This window comes from Panulirus ornatus, chromosome 3 (assembly GCF_036320965.1).
Source record: "Panulirus ornatus isolate Po-2019 chromosome 3, ASM3632096v1, whole genome shotgun sequence".
NCBI classification, from domain to species: domain Eukaryota; kingdom Metazoa; phylum Arthropoda; class Malacostraca; order Decapoda; family Palinuridae; genus Panulirus; species Panulirus ornatus.
The window spans coordinates 45,509,374-45,528,222 of record NC_092226.1 but is presented as its reverse complement, the minus strand read 5'-3'; the positions used below and the strand labels follow the sequence as shown (position 1 = coordinate 45,528,222).

General features: G+C 41.1%; 1 protein-coding gene across 1 annotated transcript in view; it reads right to left on the bottom strand.

Moving 5' to 3' along the window:
• LOC139762511 (uncharacterized) overlaps window positions 1–18,849 on the bottom strand; it is an 854,543-nt gene that overhangs the window by 218,973 nt on the left and 616,721 nt on the right. Inside the window, exon 19 of the mRNA XM_071687495.1 lies at window positions 11,391–11,517. Coding sequence (XP_071543596.1) covers window positions 11,391–11,517 — 127 coding nt within the window. The remainder of the gene's footprint in view (window positions 1–11,390; window positions 11,518–18,849) is intronic.

Genomic DNA, 18,849 nt, shown 5'->3' with positions numbered 1-18,849 from the left:
TCAGCTGCTCCCAACACACTTGCCTCTCATGATCTTTCTTCTCATGCCCAGGTACATATGCACCAATAATCACCCATCTCTCTCCATCCACTTTCAGTTTTACCCATATCAATCTAGAGTTTATTTTCTTACACTCTATCACATACTCCCACCACTCCTGTTTCAGAGGTAGTGCTACTCCTTCCCTTGCTCTTGTCCTCTCACTAGCCCCTGACTTTACTCCCAAGACATTCCCAAACAACTCTTCCCCTTTACCCTTGAGCTTCGTTTCACTCAGAGCCAAAACATCCAGGTTCCTTTCCTCAAACATACTACCTATCTCTCCTTTATTCTCATCTTGGTTACATCCACACACATTTAGACACCCCAATCTGAGCCTTCGAGGAGGATAAGCACTCCTCGCGTTCCTCTTCCCGTGTTAGCCAGGTAGCGCAAGGAAATAAATGATAGAATGGCCCAACCCACTCACATACACATGCATATACATAAACGTCCACACATGCACATATACATACCTATACACCTCAACGTATGCATATATATATATACACATACAGAAGTACCAGGAGAGACTGAGTACAGAATGGAAAAAGGTGAGAACAATGGAAGTAAGGGGAGTGGGGGAGGAATGGGATGTATTTAGGGAATCAGTGATGGATTGCACAAAAGATGCTTGTGGCATGAGAAGAGTGGGAGGTGGGTTGATTAGATAGGGTAGTGAGTGGTGGGATGAAGAAGTAAGAGTATTAGTGAAAGAGAAGAGAGAGGCATTTGGACGATTTTTGCAGGGAAAAAATGCAATTGAGTGGGAGATGTATAAAAGAAAGAGACAGGAGGTCAAGAGAAAGGTGCAAGAGGTGAAAAAAAGGGCAAATGAGAGTTGGGGTGAGAGAGTATCATTAAATTTTAGGGAGAATAAAAAGATGTTCTGGAAGGAGGTAAATAAAGTGTGTAAGACAAGGGAGCAAATGGGAACTTCAGTGAAGGGCGCAAATGGGGAGGTGATAACAAGTAGTGGTGATGTGAGAAGGAGATGGAGTGAGTATTTTGAAGGTTTGTTGAATGTGTTTGATGATAGAGTGGCAGATATAGGGTGTTTTGGTCGAGGTGGTGTGCAAAGTGAGAGGGTTAGGGAAAATGATTTGGTAAACAGACAAGAGGTAGTGAAAGCTTTGCGGAAGATGAAAGCCGGCAAGGCAGCAGGTTTGGATGGTATTGCAGTGGAATTTATTAAAAAAGGGGGTGACTGTATTGTTGACTGGTTGGTAAGGTTATTTAATGTATGTATGACTCATGGTGAGGTGCCTGAGGATTGGCGGAATGCGTGCATAGTGCCATTGTACAAAGGCAAAGGGGATAAGAGTGAGTGCTCAAATTACAGAGGTATAAGTTAGTTGAGTATTCCTGGTAAATTATATGGGAGGGTATTGATTGAGAGGGTGATGGCATGTACAGAGCATCAGATTGGGGAAGAGCAGTGTGGTTTCAGAAGTGGTAGAGGATGTGTGGATCAGGTGTTTGCTTTGAAGAATGTATGTGAGAAATACTTAGAAAAGCAAATGGATTTGTATGTAGCATTTATGGATCTGGAGAAGGCATATGATAGAGTTGATAGGGATGCTTTCTGGAAGGTAAGAATATATGGTGTGGGAGGAAAGTTGTTAGAAGCAGTGAAAAGTTTTTATCAAGGATGTAAGCCATGTGTACGTGTAGGAAGAGAGGAAAGTGATTGGTTCTCAGTGAATGTAGGTTTGCGGCAGGGGTGTGTGTTGTCTCCATGGTTGTTTAATTTGTTTATGGATGGGGTTGTTAGGGAGGTAAATGCAAGAGTTTTGGAAAGAGGGGCAAGTATGAAGTCTGTTGGGGATGAGAGAGCTTGGGAAGTGAGTCAGTTGTTGTTCGCTGATGATACAGCGCTGGTGGCTGATTCATGTGAGAAACTGCAGAAGCTGGTGACTGAGTTTGGTAAAGTGTGTGGAAGAAGAAAGTTAAGAGTAAATGTGAATAAGAGCAAGGTTATTAGGTACAGTAGGGTTGAGGGTCAAGTCAATTGGGAGGTGAGTTTGAATGGAGAAAAACTGGAGGAAGTGAAGTGTTTTAGATATCTGGGAGTGGATCTGGCAGCGGATGGAACCATGGAAGCGGAAGTGGATCATAGGGTGGGGGAGGGGGCGAAAATTCTGGAGGCCTTGAAGAATGTGTGGAAGTCGAGAACATCATCTCGGAAAGCAAAAATGGGTATGTTTGAAGGAATAGTGGTTCCAACAATGTTGTATGGTTGCGAGGCGTGGGCTATGGATAGAGTTGTGCGCAGGAGGATGGATGTGCTGGAAATGAGATGTTTGAGGACAATGTGTGGTGTGAGGTGGTTTGATCGAGTGAGTAACGTAAGGGTAAGAGAGATGTGTGGAAATAAAAAGAGAGTGGTTGAGAGAGCAGAAGAGGGTGTTTTGAAGTGGTTTGGGCACATGGAGAGAATGAGTGAGGAAAGATTGACCAAGAGGATATATGTGTCGGAGGTGGAGGGAACGAGGAGAAGAGGGAGACCAAATTGGAGGTGGAAAGATGGAGTGAAAAAGATTTTGTGTGATCGGGGCCTGAACATGCAAGAGGGTGAAAGAAGGGCAAGGAATAGAGTGAATTGGAGCGATGTGGTATACCGGGGTTGACGTGCTGTCAGTGGATTGAATCAAGGCATGTGAAGCGTCTGGGGTAAACCATGGAAAGCTGTGTAGGTATGTATATTTGCGTGTGTGGACGTATGTATATACATGTGTATGGGGGGGGTTTGGGCCATTTCTTTCGTCTGTTTCCTTGCGCTACCTCGCAAACGCGGGAGACAGCGACAAAGTATAATAAAAAAAAAAAATATAATACATACAGACATATACATACATACGCCGATACATAATTCATACTGTCTGCCCTTATTCATTCCCATCGCCACCCCACCACACAAGAAAGGAAAACCCTTTCCCCTGCATGTGCGCAAGGTAGCACTAGGAAAAGACAACAAAGGCAACATTCATTCACAGTCAGTCTCTAGCTGTCATGTATAATGCACCAAAACTACAGCTCCCTTTCCACATCCAGGCCCCACAAAAATTTTCCATGGTTTACCCTAGATGCTTCACAGGCCCTGGTTCAATCCATTGACATCACGTCGACCACAGTATACCACATCGTTCCAATTCACTCTATTCCTTGCACGCCTTTCATCCTCCTGCATGTTCAGGCCCCCATCACTCAAAATCTTTTTCACTCTATCTTTCCACCTTCAATTTGGTCTCCCACTTTTCGTTCCCTCCACCTCTGACACATATATCCTCTTGGTCGATCTTTCCTCATTCATTCTATCCATGTGACTAAACCATTTCAAAACACCCTCCTATGTTCTCTCAAATACATCCTTTTTACTACCACAAATTTCTCTTACCCTTTCAGTACTTACTCGATCAAACCACCTCACACCACACATTGTCCTCAAACATCTCATTTCCAGCACATCCACCCTCCTCCGCACAACTCTATCTATAGCCCATGCCTCACAATCATATAACATTATTGGAACCACTATTCCTTCAAACATACCCATTTTTGCTTTCCAAGATAACGTTCTCGACTTCAACACACTTTCTAACGCTCCCAGAACTTTCGCCTCCTCCCCCACTCTATGATTCACTTCCGCTCCCATGGTTCTTTCCGCTGCCAAATCCACTTCCAGATATCTAAAACACTTCACTTCTTCCACTTTTTCTCTATTCACACTTCCATCCCAACTGACTTGTCCCTCAACCCTACTGTACCTAATAACCTTGCTCTTATTCACATTTACTCTCAGCTTTCTTCTTTCACACACTTTACCATACTTAATGACCAGCTTTTGCAGTTTCTCACCTGAATCAGCCACCAGCACTGCATCATCAGCAAACAACAACTGACTCACTTCCTAAGGTCTCTCATCCACAACAGACTGCATACTTGCCCCTCTTTCCAAAACTCCTGTATTCACCTCCCTAACAACCCCATCCATAAACAAATCAAACAATCATGGAGACATCACACACCCCTGCCGCAAACCAACATTCACTGAGAACCAATCACTTTCCTCTCTTCCTACTCGTACACATGCCTTACATCCTTGATAAAAACTTTTCACTGCTTCTAACAACTTGCCTCCCACACCACATATTCTTAATACCTTCCACAGAGCATCTCTATCAACTTTATCATATGCCTTCTCCAGATCCATAAATGCTACATAAAATCCATTTCCTATTCTAAATATTTCTCACATACATTCTTCAAAGCAAACACCTGATCCACACATCCTCTACCACTTCTGAAACCACACTGCTCTTCCCCAATCTGATGCTCTGTACATGCCTTCACCCTCTCAATCAATACCCTCCCATATAATTTACCAGGAATACTTAAGAAACTTATACCTCTGTAATTTGAGCACTCACTCTTATCCCCTTTGCCTTTGTATAATGGCAATATATAAGCATTCCGCCAGTCCTCAGGCACAACACCATGAGTCATACATACATTAAATAACCTTACCAACCATTCAACAATAGTCACCCCCTTTCTTAATAAATTCCACTGCAATACCATCCAAACTCGCTGCCTTCCCGACTTTCATCTTCCGCAAAGCTTTCACTACCTCTTGTCTGTTTACCAAATCATTTTCCCTAACCCTCTCACTTTGCACACCACCTCGACCAAAATAACCCATATCTGCCACTCTATCATCAAACACATTCAACAAACCTTCAAAATACTTTCTCCATCTCCTTCTCATATCACCACTACTTGTTATCACCTCCCCATTACCCCTCTTCACTGACGTTCCTATTTGTTCCCTAATCTTACACACTTTATTTACCTCCTTCCAAAACATCTTTTCATTCTCCCTAAAATTTAATGATACTCTCTCACCCCAACTCTCATTTACCCTCTCTTTCATCTCTTGTACCTTTCTCTTGACCTATTCGTAATTTCCAGCATTCGTGAGGTAGCATTAAGAACAGAGGACAGAGCCTTTCAGGAAAATCCTCACTTGGCCCCCTTCTCTGCTCCTTCTTTTGCAAAACTGAAAAGAAGAGAAGAGGATTTCCAGTCCCCTGCTCCCTCCAATTTTAGTCACCTTCTATGGCACGCAGGGAATACATGGAAAGTATTCTTTCTCCCCTATCCCCAGGGATTATATATATTTTATTTTCATTTTGCTTTGTCGCTATCTCCCGTGTTAGCGAGGTAGCGCAAGGAAACAGATGAAAGGATGGCCAAACCCACCCACATATACATGTATATACATACACGTCCATACACGCAAATATACATACCTATACATCTCAACGTATACATATATATATATATATACACACACAGACATATACATATATACACATGTACATAATTCATACTGTCTGCCTTTATTCATTCCCATCGCCACCTCGCCAAACATGAAATAATAACCCCCTCCCCCCTCATGTGTGCGAGGTAGCGCTAGGAAGAGACAACAAAGGCCCCATTCGTTCACACTCAGTCCCTAACTGTCATGTAATAATGCACCGAAACCACAGCTCCCTTTCCACATCCAGGCCCCACACAACTTTCCATGGTTTACCCCAGACGCTTCACATGCCCTGGTTCAATCCATTGACAGAACGTCGACCCTGGTATACCACATCGTTTCAATTCACTCTATTCCTTGCACGCCTTTCACCTCCTGCATTTTTAGGCCCCGATCACTCAAAATATTTTTCACTCCATCTTTCCACCTCCAATTTGGTCTCCTACTTCTCCTCGTTCCCTCCACCTCTGACACATATATCGTCTTGGTCAATCTTGCCTCACTCATTCTCTCCATGTGACCAAACCATTTCAAAACACCCTCTTCTGCTCTCTCAACCACACTCTTTTTATTACCACACATCTCTCTTACCCTATCATTACTTAATCAAACCACCTCACACCACATATTGTCCTCAAACATCTCATTTCCAGCACATCCACCCTCCTCCGCACAACTCTATCCATAGCCCACGCCTCGCAACCATACAACATTGTTGGAAATACTATTTCTTCAAACATAGCCATTTTTGCTTTCCGAGATAATATTCTCAACTTCCATACATTCTTCAAGGCTCCCAGAATTTTCGCCCCCTACCCCACCCTATGATTCACTTCCGCTTCCATGGTTCCATCCGCTGCCAAATCCACTCCCAGATATCTAAAACACTTCACTTCCTCCAGTTTTTCTCCATTCAAACTTACCTCCCAATTGACTTGACCCTCAACCCTACTGTACCTAATATAATAACCTTGCTCTTATTCACATTTACTCTCAACTTTCTTCTTTCACACACTTTACCAAACTCAGTCACCAATTCCTGCAGTTTCTCACATGAATCAGCCACCAGCGCTGTATCATCAGCAAACAACAACTGACTCGCTTCCCAAGCTCTCTCATCCACAACAGACTGCATACTTGCCCCTCTTTCCAAAACTCCTGCATTCACCTCCCTAACAACCCCATCCATAAACAAATTAAACAACCATGGAGACATCACACACCCCTGCCGAAACCTACATTCACTGAGAACCAATCACTTTCCTCTCTTCCTACACGTACACATGCCTTACATCCTCGATAGAAACTATTCACTGCTTCTAACAACTTGCCTCCCACACCATATATTTTTAATACCTTCCACATAGCATCTCTATCAAGTCTATCATATGCCTTCCCCATATCCATAAATGTTACATATAAATCCATTTGCTTTTCTAAGTATTTCTCACATACATTCCTCAAAGCAAACACCTGATCCACACATCCTCTACCACTTCTGAAACCACACTGCTCTTCCCCAATCTCATGCTCTGTACATGCCTTTACCCTCTCAATCAATACCCTCCCATATAATTTACCAGGAATACTCAACTAACTTATACCTCTGTAATTTGAGCACTCACCTTTGTCCCCTTTGCCTTTGTACAATGGTACTATGCAAGCATTCCGCCAATCCTCAGGCACCTCACCATGAATCATACATACATTAAATAACCTTACCAACCAGTCAACAACACAGTCACCCCCTTTTTTGATAAATTCCACTGCAATACCATCCGAACCCGCTGCCTTGCTGGCTTTCATCTTCCGCAAAGCTTTTACTACCTCTTCTCTGTTTACCAAATCATTTTCCCTAACCCTCTCACTTTGCACACTACCTCGACCAAAACACCCTATATCTGCCACTCTATCATCAAATACATTCAACAAACCTTCAAAATACTCACTCCATCTCCTTCTCACATCACCACTACTTGTTATCACCTCCCCATTAGCCCCCTCCACTGAAGTTCCCATTTGTTCCCTTGTCTTACGCACTTTATTTACCTCCTTCCAAAACATCTTTTTATTCTCCCTAAAATTTAATGATACCCTCTCACCCCAACTCTCATTTGCCCTCTTTTCACCTCTTGCACCTTTCTCTTGACCTCCTGCCTCTTTCTTTTATACATCTCCCACTCATTTGCATTATTGCCCTGCAAAAATTGTCCAAATGCCTCTCTCTTCTTTTTCACTAATAATCTTACTTCTTCATCCCACCACTCATTACACTTTCTAATCTGCCCACCTCCCACTCTTCTCATGCCACAAGCACCTTTTGTGCAAGCCATCACTGCTTCCCTAAATGCATCCCATTCATCACCTGTTCTGTGTGAGGAAGGTAGCGCCAGGAAACAGATGAAGAAAGACCCATCCACTCATATATATACACACATATACTCACAGACATATCCATACATATACATATCAATATAGACACGTACATACAAGCAAATACACATACACAGACATATACATTTATAAACATGTAAATATTCATACTTGCTTGTCTTCATCCATTCCTAGTGCCAACCTGTGCCACAGAGAACAGTATCGGCACTGCCTCCACCAGCAAGGCAGTGAAAAAAAAGAAAGAAAAACCCATATTCGCTCACACTCAGTCTCTAGCTGTCATGTGAAATGTAAAGAAACCACAGATGTCCTATCCACATCTAGGGCCCCAGACTTCTCCATAATTTTCCCCAGATGTTTCAGACGCCCTGGTTCAGTCCACTGACAACATGTTTCCCCGGTATACCACATCATTCCAATTCACTGTCCCTAGCATGCCTCTCATCCTACTGCAGGTTCAAGCCCCAATCACTCAAAATATCTTTCACTTCATCCTTCCAACTCCAATCTAGTCTCCCACTTATTTCCTCCACCTCTGACACATATATCCTCTTTGTCAACCTTTCCTCACTCATTCTCTCCATATGTCAAAAGACTTCAACACACTCTCTTCTGCTCTCTCAACCAATCTCTTTATCACACATCTCTCTTACCCTTTCTTTACTGTCTTTATCAAACCACTTCACACCACTTACTGCCCTCAAACACTTCATTTCCAACATATCCACCCTCCTTCATACAACTTTAACTATATAGCTGATGTCTCGCAACCATATAATACTGTTGGAACTACTATTCCTTCAATCATGCCCATTTTTGCTCTCTGAGATAATGTTTTCTCTTTTCACACATTCTTCATTGCTCCAAGAACCTTTACCATCTCCCCCACCATATGACTCACTTCCACTTTATAGCTCTATTTGCAGCCAAGTCCACTCCCAGATGTCTAAAACACTTCACTTCCTCCAGTTTTTCTTCATTCAAACTTCACCTAACTAACTTGTCCCTCTACCTTGAAACTAATAACCTTGCTCTTATTCACATTTACTCTCAACTTTCTCGTTTCTCACCCTTTTCCAAACTCAGTCACCAACTTCTGCAGATTCTCACTCGAGTCAACCACATGTGCTGTATCATCAGTGAACAACGACTGACTCCCTTCCCAGGCCCTCTCATTCCCAACACACTGCATACTTGCCTCTCTCTCTCTCTCTCTAAAACTTTTGCAAATACTTCCCTCACCATCTCATCCATAAACAAATCAAACAACCATGGTGACATCACCCACCCCTGTTGCAGACCAACCTTCCCTAGGAACCAATCATTCTTACATGCCTTACACCCTAGATAAAACTTTTCACTGCTTTTAGCAGCATACCTCCCACACCATGTATTCTTAAGACTTTCCAGAAAGTATCTATATCAACCCTATCATATGCCTTCTCCAAATCCATAAATGCCACATACAAATCCATCTGTTTTTCTAAAGTATTTCTCATACACATTCTTCAAAGCAAACATCTGATCCACCCATCCTCTACCACTTCTGAAACCATACAGCTCCTCCCTAATCTAATGCTCTGTACATGCCTTTACCCTCTCAATCAATACCCTCCCATACAATTTTTCAGGTATGCTCAACAGATGAATGCCTCTGTAGTGTGAACACTCACCTTTAACTCCTTTACCTTTCTAGAATGGCACTATACATGCATCCTACCAATCATCAGGCACTTTACCATTCACTCTTGTGGCCTTGCCAGATTTCATCTTCTGCAAGCTTTCACCACCTTTTCACTCTTCACGAAACCACCCTCCCTCACTCTCTCACTTTGCACACCACTCCAAACAAAACATCCTATATCTGCCACTATCATCAAATAAATTCAACAGTACCTTCATCACTACCTGTTATCTATTCCCCCCCTTGCCACCTTCACCGATGTTCCCATTTGCTCTCTTGTTTATCACACATATTTTTACCTCCTTCCAATTGTCTTTCACACATATGCTTACCTCCTTCCAATACATCTTTTTATTCTCTCTCTAATTCAATAATAGTCTCTCATCCCAACTCTCATTTGCCCTCTTTTTCTACCCTTACACCTTCCTCTTGTCCTCTTACTGCTTTCTCTTATACATCTCCCATTCAACTGTACTCCTTCCTTACAAATACTGTCAAAACACCTCTCTTTTCTCTTTCACTAGCAACATTACTTCTTCATCTCACCACTCACTACTCTTTCTAATCTGCCCACCTCCCACCTCTACCATGCTAAATGCACCTTTTGCACATGCCATGGAGCTGATGAAAGATCTGAGTGAAACACCGTAGATGCAAGGTTCTAAATTTGAGACAGTGAGTAAATGAAAGGAGAATGTTAATAATAAATGTGAATACAAGGAATGTTATTGGGTTTAAAAGAGGAGACAGACAGGTTACTTGGAGTCTGACTTTCAGTGGTGAGAGCCTGGAGGAAGTAGAGTGTTACATATACCTGGGAGTGGACAGAGCAATGAATGGAACCATAGGAGCTTCGGAAGCCATTGGGTAGGTGCAGGGGTAAAAGTTTTAGGTGCACTGAGGAGTGTATGGCAAGAGAGAGAGATCACTGTCTGCAAAAGCAAAGACATAACAGGGTACATGTGCCAGAAATAAAATGTTTGATGACTCTATGGGGTAAGAAAGGCTGATCAAAAAGGAAATGATAGGGTAAGGGATACAAATGGCAGTAAGAGGTGTATATATATGAATGATAAAGAAGGTGCCACAATAGTTTCGTCATATGGAAAAGAGAAGTGAGGAGAGGATGAGTTGGAAGGGTAATATGTCAGAAGTGGTGGGAACTGAAAAAAAGGGGGGTAACTGAGAAGGAGATGGAAGGATGGCTTGAAAGAACCTCAGAGCGTCTGGGATTCGAATATGCCAGAAGGTGTAAGGCATATACAGGACAAAGTGAACTGGGGTGATATGATTTGTAAGGGGTGATGTGCCATCAAATGGATGAACCAGGGGGTATGAAGTGTTCTGGGACAGCCATGAAAAGTTCTGTAGGGCATAATTGTAAATTGGGGACTCTGGTTTCAGTGCATTAAACATAACAGCTAGAAAAAGGATGCAATGAAGCCATTTCTTTGTCTGTTCCTGGCACTATCTTCCTAACATGAGAAACAGCAAACAAATATGAAAAAACTATCTACTATTTAATCCAGTTTATCGTGGTACCTTAATAGTCTAAAGAGATATACGGAAATTAAAGCAATAAGGTATCACTGAATAATATCCTGTTAAAAAAAATTCCCAATAAAAATTACCTTAAAGTATATCATTATACAACTCACAATTCATTACATCATCTGAAGCAAGTTCAGAGTCGGATAATTGTGCAATAGTAAGCTTAAGTAATGAATTTGTAGTAAAAATATTTCTTAAAAAAGTAAATCATTAATAGGAAAAAGTTGACTTTAGGGATAAAAGTTCATTTTGCCATCCTAAGTTCTACAAATATACATCAACTATGGCACAACCAGTCATGTACCTACAATCTCTGGTTAAATTATTACCATGAAATAATCCAAGTCATGTAATCTAATATTCTAAGCAAAATGAAAATAATAAAACTTTAACACTCACCTCCTATCCTTGTTCTCTCACTGACATTGGCAGCCACGTCACCACAGTAAACCAATCTCTCTCCTTCGACACATGGAATAACTTTAAATGTGTACTTTGTATAGGGTTCCAAGCCAGTTATATTGTACTGAAATTCAAAACGAATACTTGATGAAAAACAGACTGAAATTTTCCTGAAAAAATCATATACAAAAAATATTCTTCAAACAGATACGCTAATCTAAAATTGCTTTATATTCCCTATCATAAATCTATTTTCCCTAATCAAAATGAAAACAATATCATCTTTCACTAACACTATGAATCTTGTGCTTAATACTACCTTTCCCTGACACTATGAATATAATTCTTAAACAACATGCATTACTGTTTAAACCTATTGAACAATTTCCACTGATTATATATAAATCTTGAACCATCATTATGTCTATCTTATAATTAGGAGGCATACATAGATCTCCATATTTATAAAGTTTGCTTCCATATCTGCCCTTACAACTAAACAATGCATCCATTTCTTTTCTATTTAATTTTCTTATGTATTCAAACACATGTAGGTTTTGAAGCCTGGAAAGCCTTTTCTCTTTGTGGCAGTGTACCATGAGCAATGGGATATCTCTTGGATATCAAGGGGGTAAGCACCTAAAGGCAGTCACCATTAGTAAAGAGTGAGGTTTTCAAAAAGAGATATGGGAAGGCAGGACACTGTAAAATAACTATAATTGCTAACAGATGCCACAAAGATTTTTCAGACTGTAATGAGAGTATGAAGGACTCAGAAAAAACTCATATAGAAGAACAACACCCACAACAGATGAAAACTTTATAAAGGTGATCCAGAGGCACACCAGATATAAAGTCTCCTTAAGGAGAAATCCTGTGTCACATGGTAAATCTATGATGATTAAACTTAGGAACTGTTTGATAAAAGTGCTGGACACATGCTAAAGACTTCTACTGATATCTTCAAACATAAGGCTTCAAAGAATGACTAAGGGTGAGGTCACCCATTTCACATCATGGGCCATAGTGTAAAGACCAGGGTGATCCACTGTAATGAGTTCTTTAATCTAAGCACAGATGTTCCCCACTGAAAGAGGTTTCACAAAATCCTTGGTTGACAAATAAAAAGTATTTTACAAGGCAAAAAAGTGCTAATCTCTTTACGAAGTCATGATGACAAACAACAATATAGTGAATTAACAGTTTCAAAATTACCCTTGGTTTTATCTTAACCTAACAGTTATCATCACAAAGAATGTTGTTCTCATATCAAGGCTGTGTAAAAGATTCTATTAGCTCAAAAAATGTTATCTCTTGATGTTTTCCATGAGGTCAAGATAAGAGTGCTATCTTTAGACTTAATGCTTTAATTCATCTTAACCCATAAGTTATCTAAAACAGAAGAAGGAGTCATTCAAGTGCTCATCCTCCTCAAAGGCTCAGATTGGGGTGTCTTAATGTGTGTGGATGTGACCGAGATGGGAAAAAAGGAGAGATAGGTAGTATGTTTGCGGAAAGGAACCTGGATGTTTTGGCTCTGAGTGAAACGAAGCTCAAGGTTAAAGGGGAAGAGTGGTTTGGGAATGTCTTGGGAATAAAGTCAGAGGACATGGGCAAAGGAAAGAGTAACACCACTACTGAAGCAGTTGTGGGAATATGTGACAGCGTAAGAAATAAAACTCTAGATTGATATGGGTAAAACTGAAAGTGGATGGAGAGAGATGGGTGATTATTGGTGCCTATGCACCTGGTCAAGAAAGATCATGAGAGGCAAGTGTTTTGGGAGCAGCTGAGTGAGTGTGTTAGCAGCTCTGATGCAGCAAAGATGAGTAATGTCGCAGTAGAGGGTATGATTGGTATACATGGGGTGTTCAGTTTTGTAAATGGAAATGGTGAAGAGCTTGTGGATTTGTGTGCTGAAAAAGAACTGTTGACTGCGAATACTTGGTTTAAAAAGAGAGATATGAATAATTATACGTATGTGAGTAGGAGAGATGGCCAGAGGGCATTATTGGATTACGTGTTAATTGATAGGCATGTAAAAGAGAGAGTTTTGGATGTTAATGTGCTGAGAGAGGCAGCTGGAGGGATGTATGATCACTATCTTGTGAAGGCAAAGGTCGAGATCTGTAGAGGTTTTCAGAAAAGAAGGGAGAATGTTGGGAGAAGAGAGTGGTGAGAGTAAGTGAGCTTGGCACTTCCTCACTTGTGTGAGGAAGTACCAGGAAAGATTGAGTGCAGAATGGCAATAGGAGAGAGCAAATGACATAAGGGGAGTGGGGGAGGAGTGGGATGCATTTAGGGAAACAGTGATGGCTTGTGCAAAAGATACATGTGGGATGAGAAAGGTGGGAGGTTGGCAGATTAGAAAGGGTAGTGAATGGTAAGACTGAGAAGTAAGATTTTTAGTGAAAGAGAAGAGGGAGGCATTTGGACAATTTTTGCAGGGAAATATAGCAAATGGCCGGGAGATGTATAAAAGAAAGCAGCAGGAGGTCAAGAGAAAGGTGCAAGAGATGAAAAAGAGGGCAAATGAGAGTTGGGGTGAGAGAGTATCATTAAATTTTAGGAAGAATAAAAAGATTTTTGGAAGGAGGTAAATAAAAGGCATAAGACAAGAGAACAAATGGGAACATCAGTGAAGGGGGCAAATGGGGAGGTGATAACAAGAAGTGATGAAGTGAGAAGGAGATGGAGTGAATATCATGAAGGTTTGTTGAATGTGCTTGATGATACAGTGGCAGATACAGGGTATTTTGGTCAGGGTGGTGTGTGAAGTGAGAGGGTCAGGGAGAATGGTTTGGTGAAGAAAGAAGAGGTAGTGAAAGCTTGGCAGAAGATGAAAGCCAGCAAGGCGGCGGGTTTGGATGGTACTACAGCGAAATTTTTAAAAAAAGGGGGTGAATGCCTTGTTGAATGGCTGGTAAGGATATTCAATGTATGTATGGATCATGGTGAAGTGCCTGAGGATTGGCAGAATGCATGCATAGTGCCATGGTACAAAGGCAAAGGGGATAGAGGTGAGTGTACAAATTACAGAGGCATAAGGCTCCACAGACCTTTCAATGGTTTACCCCAGATGCTTCACATGCACTGGTTCAATCCACTGACAGCACGTCCACCTCGGTATACCACATCATTCCAATTCACTCTATTCCTTGCACGCCTTTCACCCTCCCATATATTCAGGCCCCGATTACTCAAAATCTTTTTCACTCCATCCTTCCACCTCCAATTTGATCTCCTGCTTCTCCTCGTTCCCTCCACCTCTAACACATATATTCCTCTTTGTCAATCTTTCCTCACTCATTCTCTCCATGTGTCCAAACCATTTCAAACTACCTTCTTCTGCTCCCTCAACCACACTCTTTTTATTACCACATATCTCTCTTACCCCTTCATTACTTACTCGATCAAACCACCTCACACCACATATTATCCTCAAACATTTAATTTCCAACACATCCATCCTCCTCCACACAACCTTATCTATAGCCCATGCTTCACAACCATATAACATTATTTGAACCACAATTTCTTCAAACATAACCATTTTTGCTCTACAAGATAATGTTTTAGCTTTCCACACATTTTTCAATGCTCCCAGAACCTTTGCCCCGTCCTCCACCCTAAGACTCACTTCTGCTTCCATGGTTCCATAAGCTGCGAAGTCCACTCCCAGATATCTAAAACACTTCACTTCCTCCAGTTTTTCTCCATTCAAACTCACTTTCCAATTAACTTGTCCCTCAACCCTACTGAACCTAATAACCCTGCTCATATTCACATTTACTCTCAACTTTCTTCTTTCACACACTACACCAAACTCAGTCACCAACTTCTACAGTTTCTCACCCGAATCAGCCACTAGCACTGTGTCATCAGCGAACAACAACTGACTTACTTCCCAAGCCCTCTCATCCACAACAGACTTCATACTAGCTCCTCTCTCTAAAACTCTTGCATTCACCTCCCTAACCACCCTATCCATAAACAAATTAAACAACCATGGAGACATCATGCATCCCTGCTGCAAACCGACATTCACTGGGAACTGATCACTTTCCTCTCTTCCTACTCATACACATGCCTTACATCCATGATAAAAACTTTTCACTGCTTCTTGCAGCTTACCTCCCATGCTGTATACTCTTAAAACCTTCCACAAAGCATCTCTATCAACCCTAGCAAATGCCTTCTCCAGATCCACAAATGCTACATACAAATCTATGTTTTTCTAAGTATTTCTCACATACATTCTTCAAAGCAAACACTTGATCTATATATCCTCTACCACTTCTGAAACCATGCATGAATTTCATTAATAATTCCATACCTCAGGGCCATAAGGAAATCAGTTTTCATTAGGGCATTATGAGTGGCTAACTGCCTGAAATACTTTTTGACTGTGATATCTAAGACTTTTGAAAGGTCCCACTTTTACTGTTGTAGTAAAGCACCCAATATCCCCAAAATTTCAAAGTAAAGTACCCAATATCCCCAAAATTTCAAAGAAGTTTACCCCTAACAGGACCTATCAGATAATAACACACAGTGAAAGGGATTCTTGCAGGGCAATCTTAAATGAAGTAAGGTGTCCCTAGCCTCAACCTTATCATGAACAAAAGGCAAGAAAAGATTTCCAACACTACTCTCGTATCTGAGTAATCTGATTCTTCAGAGAAGGATTCAAAGCTTTTCTAATGAGTGGTATGTCAAGCAGAAGGGCATATGAAATGTGAGAAGAATTTGTTAAGCATTCTCCAAATCTCTGCCTTAGGGGAAGTGTTATGGGAAAACATAATATTAGCTCCTGGACCCAAAGCTTTTAGGGTAAAAAAGAAAAAAGGGGGGATAAATAAAAAAAGGGGTATCAACCAAAAAGTATGGAATAGCCATAATAGATCTGGCACTTCAAAGTACCATAGCTAATAAAAACCCACAAAAGGACACTCTATAAAGAAATTTTTCTGAAGATTATTGGCAGGAAAAGATACATTTGCATGCAATAATTCTTATCAGGTACTGGAAGTGAAGTTAATAAAACCTTAAAATGGATAATCTGTGAAGAAAGTTTTATAGAAGGTAATTGGGAAGAAAAGATACATTTGCTCACAAGAACCTCAACCAAGCGCTGAGTGTCTACAGTAACTGCCCCATGTTGAAAATTGAAAAGATATTTGTCTGCACTAACACATTGGTCTTGTGGGGAAACTGATCCACTTGTAGTGCCATTCCTAAGAAAACATCCACAACAACAAACCACTGTGCTGGCACTGTGTTCAATGATAACAACAGTTATAGTGACCATGTATACTCAATGGAAATAATACACTTGAGGAAAAATAGGTATTTGAACAATACCTAGAGTCTGAAGTAGCTTTTGCAAGTCTTTTACTCCTAAAGCTTGGGCTAGGTCCAAGCTCCCCAGTTGGGGTGCTGATCAACCAAGCTTCTGGAAGCCCTGGCTTGCAGGCCCAAGTATGTAACCTTACAGCCTGGCTGGTGAGGTACATTTGTAAGTAGTCATCCAAAACCTTATCAAATTTCACCATGCACCCTATTGTGTTTCTGATGGTTCCAGGCAATGGGTTATATAGTCTTGGGCCACAAATATTCAAGTTTTTCTATATGCTTATCGCATCAATATTCTGTTAGTTCTTAAGCACCTCTAGAGTACAATCCCATCACAGTGATCAAGCAACTGAGAAGCAAGATCTTCCCACCCTGAATCTATGTTATCCTAGGTTTTGTTAATCACCCAATTCCATAAGCTAGTCAATATATCTCTAAGGGCCCCCTTAAAGATTTTCAGAATGTATGATGTCAGTGCCATCAGTTCAGTTTTTTTTATCTGTGAAATGGGGTGCTGTAAATCCCTTTCAAACTCTCGAGGATGATGCCAGAATCCAAAATTTTTGTCTAAAAGATACCCAGAATTCATGCAAGAGGTGCTCTACATTTCCTTACACAGACAGAGTTCTAAAAGACTGGTCCTGGGAAGAGTGCATAGGCAAGTTTTCAATGGCCCTCTCAAAATCTTGTGGAGATAGTGAGTTCTGCTATGTGCACAATCTGCATAATACTTATTGGGAAAAAGTCTGTTGGATCATTCACCTTTAAGATCTTTTCTGGCTCACTGAACACAAATTCATACTGCTTTTTAACTATCTCACTCATCTAGCAATCATCTACATGATTACCTATATGGAGTTACCTATTTGCACTGTACAAGGATGAAATTTTACACTCAGTTGGCCCCGTCTCTCGGACAATAATTACTGTTTGCAAAAAGCATAGTCCACCCTTATACATTTTCAAAGGCATTGCACAGCTATGGCTTACTGTGGGTACAAGCATATTACGCCCTTAGGATGAAATCAACATACATTGGGTTGCTGAGTCTAGCTTTTCTAACAGCATGAGCACCAGCAGCTAGCCTCAATATGCCTCAGGCTATCTTAAGGAAAAGATGTTCTTTCCTTACTCTTCCTGGTTGCCCCTTAACTTGGGGAGTTTCGCTTCTGAGTGCTGTATTTTTTCCATGTGTGCTTCAAAATGGTTGGATCTTACCTTTCTAAAAAGGAGACAGCCCAGCTTCTCATCTGGAAGCAAGAGAGTGTGGATACATGCGAGATTTCTGGGTATATTGGGCACTCAGAATGCACAGTCAGGTAGCCGCTTCCAGCAATAATTCATCAGAGCCTCACCTAATTCATGAGTTCAAGACCCTATGGACCAAAAGCATGGATCTAGAATACTTAATGAACCTTGCCAATTCCTTGCCCAAATGTCTTTAGATGGTAATCAAGGCCAATGGAAAGATGACAAAGAACTAAATTGTAAGTGTAACATTGCCTTTGAAAATGTATGGACTGGCGGACAAGGTTTCTTGTGGACACTGAATCATAATTCCTCTTAAAACTGTGTGTACTGTCAGCATTAATAGCATCCTCTTTTACTTTTCCTTTTTGCCCACAACTGGAATACTATAAAAGTCCTTCTTTACTTCTTTTCCAACAAGTTTCTTGCTTAATTTCAGGTAAAGGATGTATGAATCAGGTGTGTGTTTTGAAGAGTGTGTGTGTGAGGTATACGTAGAAAAAGTTGGATTTGTATGAGGCATTTATGGATCTGGATAGTTGGGATGATAAAATGCTCTGTGAAAGGTATTAAGAATACAGGGTGTGGAAAGTAAGGTGTGGGAAGTAAGCTGCTAGGAGCTATGAGAAGTTTTTATCAAGGGTGTAAGGCACGTGTATGAGTAGGAAGAAAGGAGAGTAATTGGTTCCTTGTGAAGGTCAGTCTGGGGCAGGGGTGTGTGATGTCACCATAAATGTTTAATCTGTTTATGGATGGGATTGTTACAGAGGCAAATGCAAGAGTTTTGGAGAGGGGAGATTATGCAGTCTCTTGGGGATGAGAGGGCCTGGAAAGTGAGTCAGGTGTTGTTTGC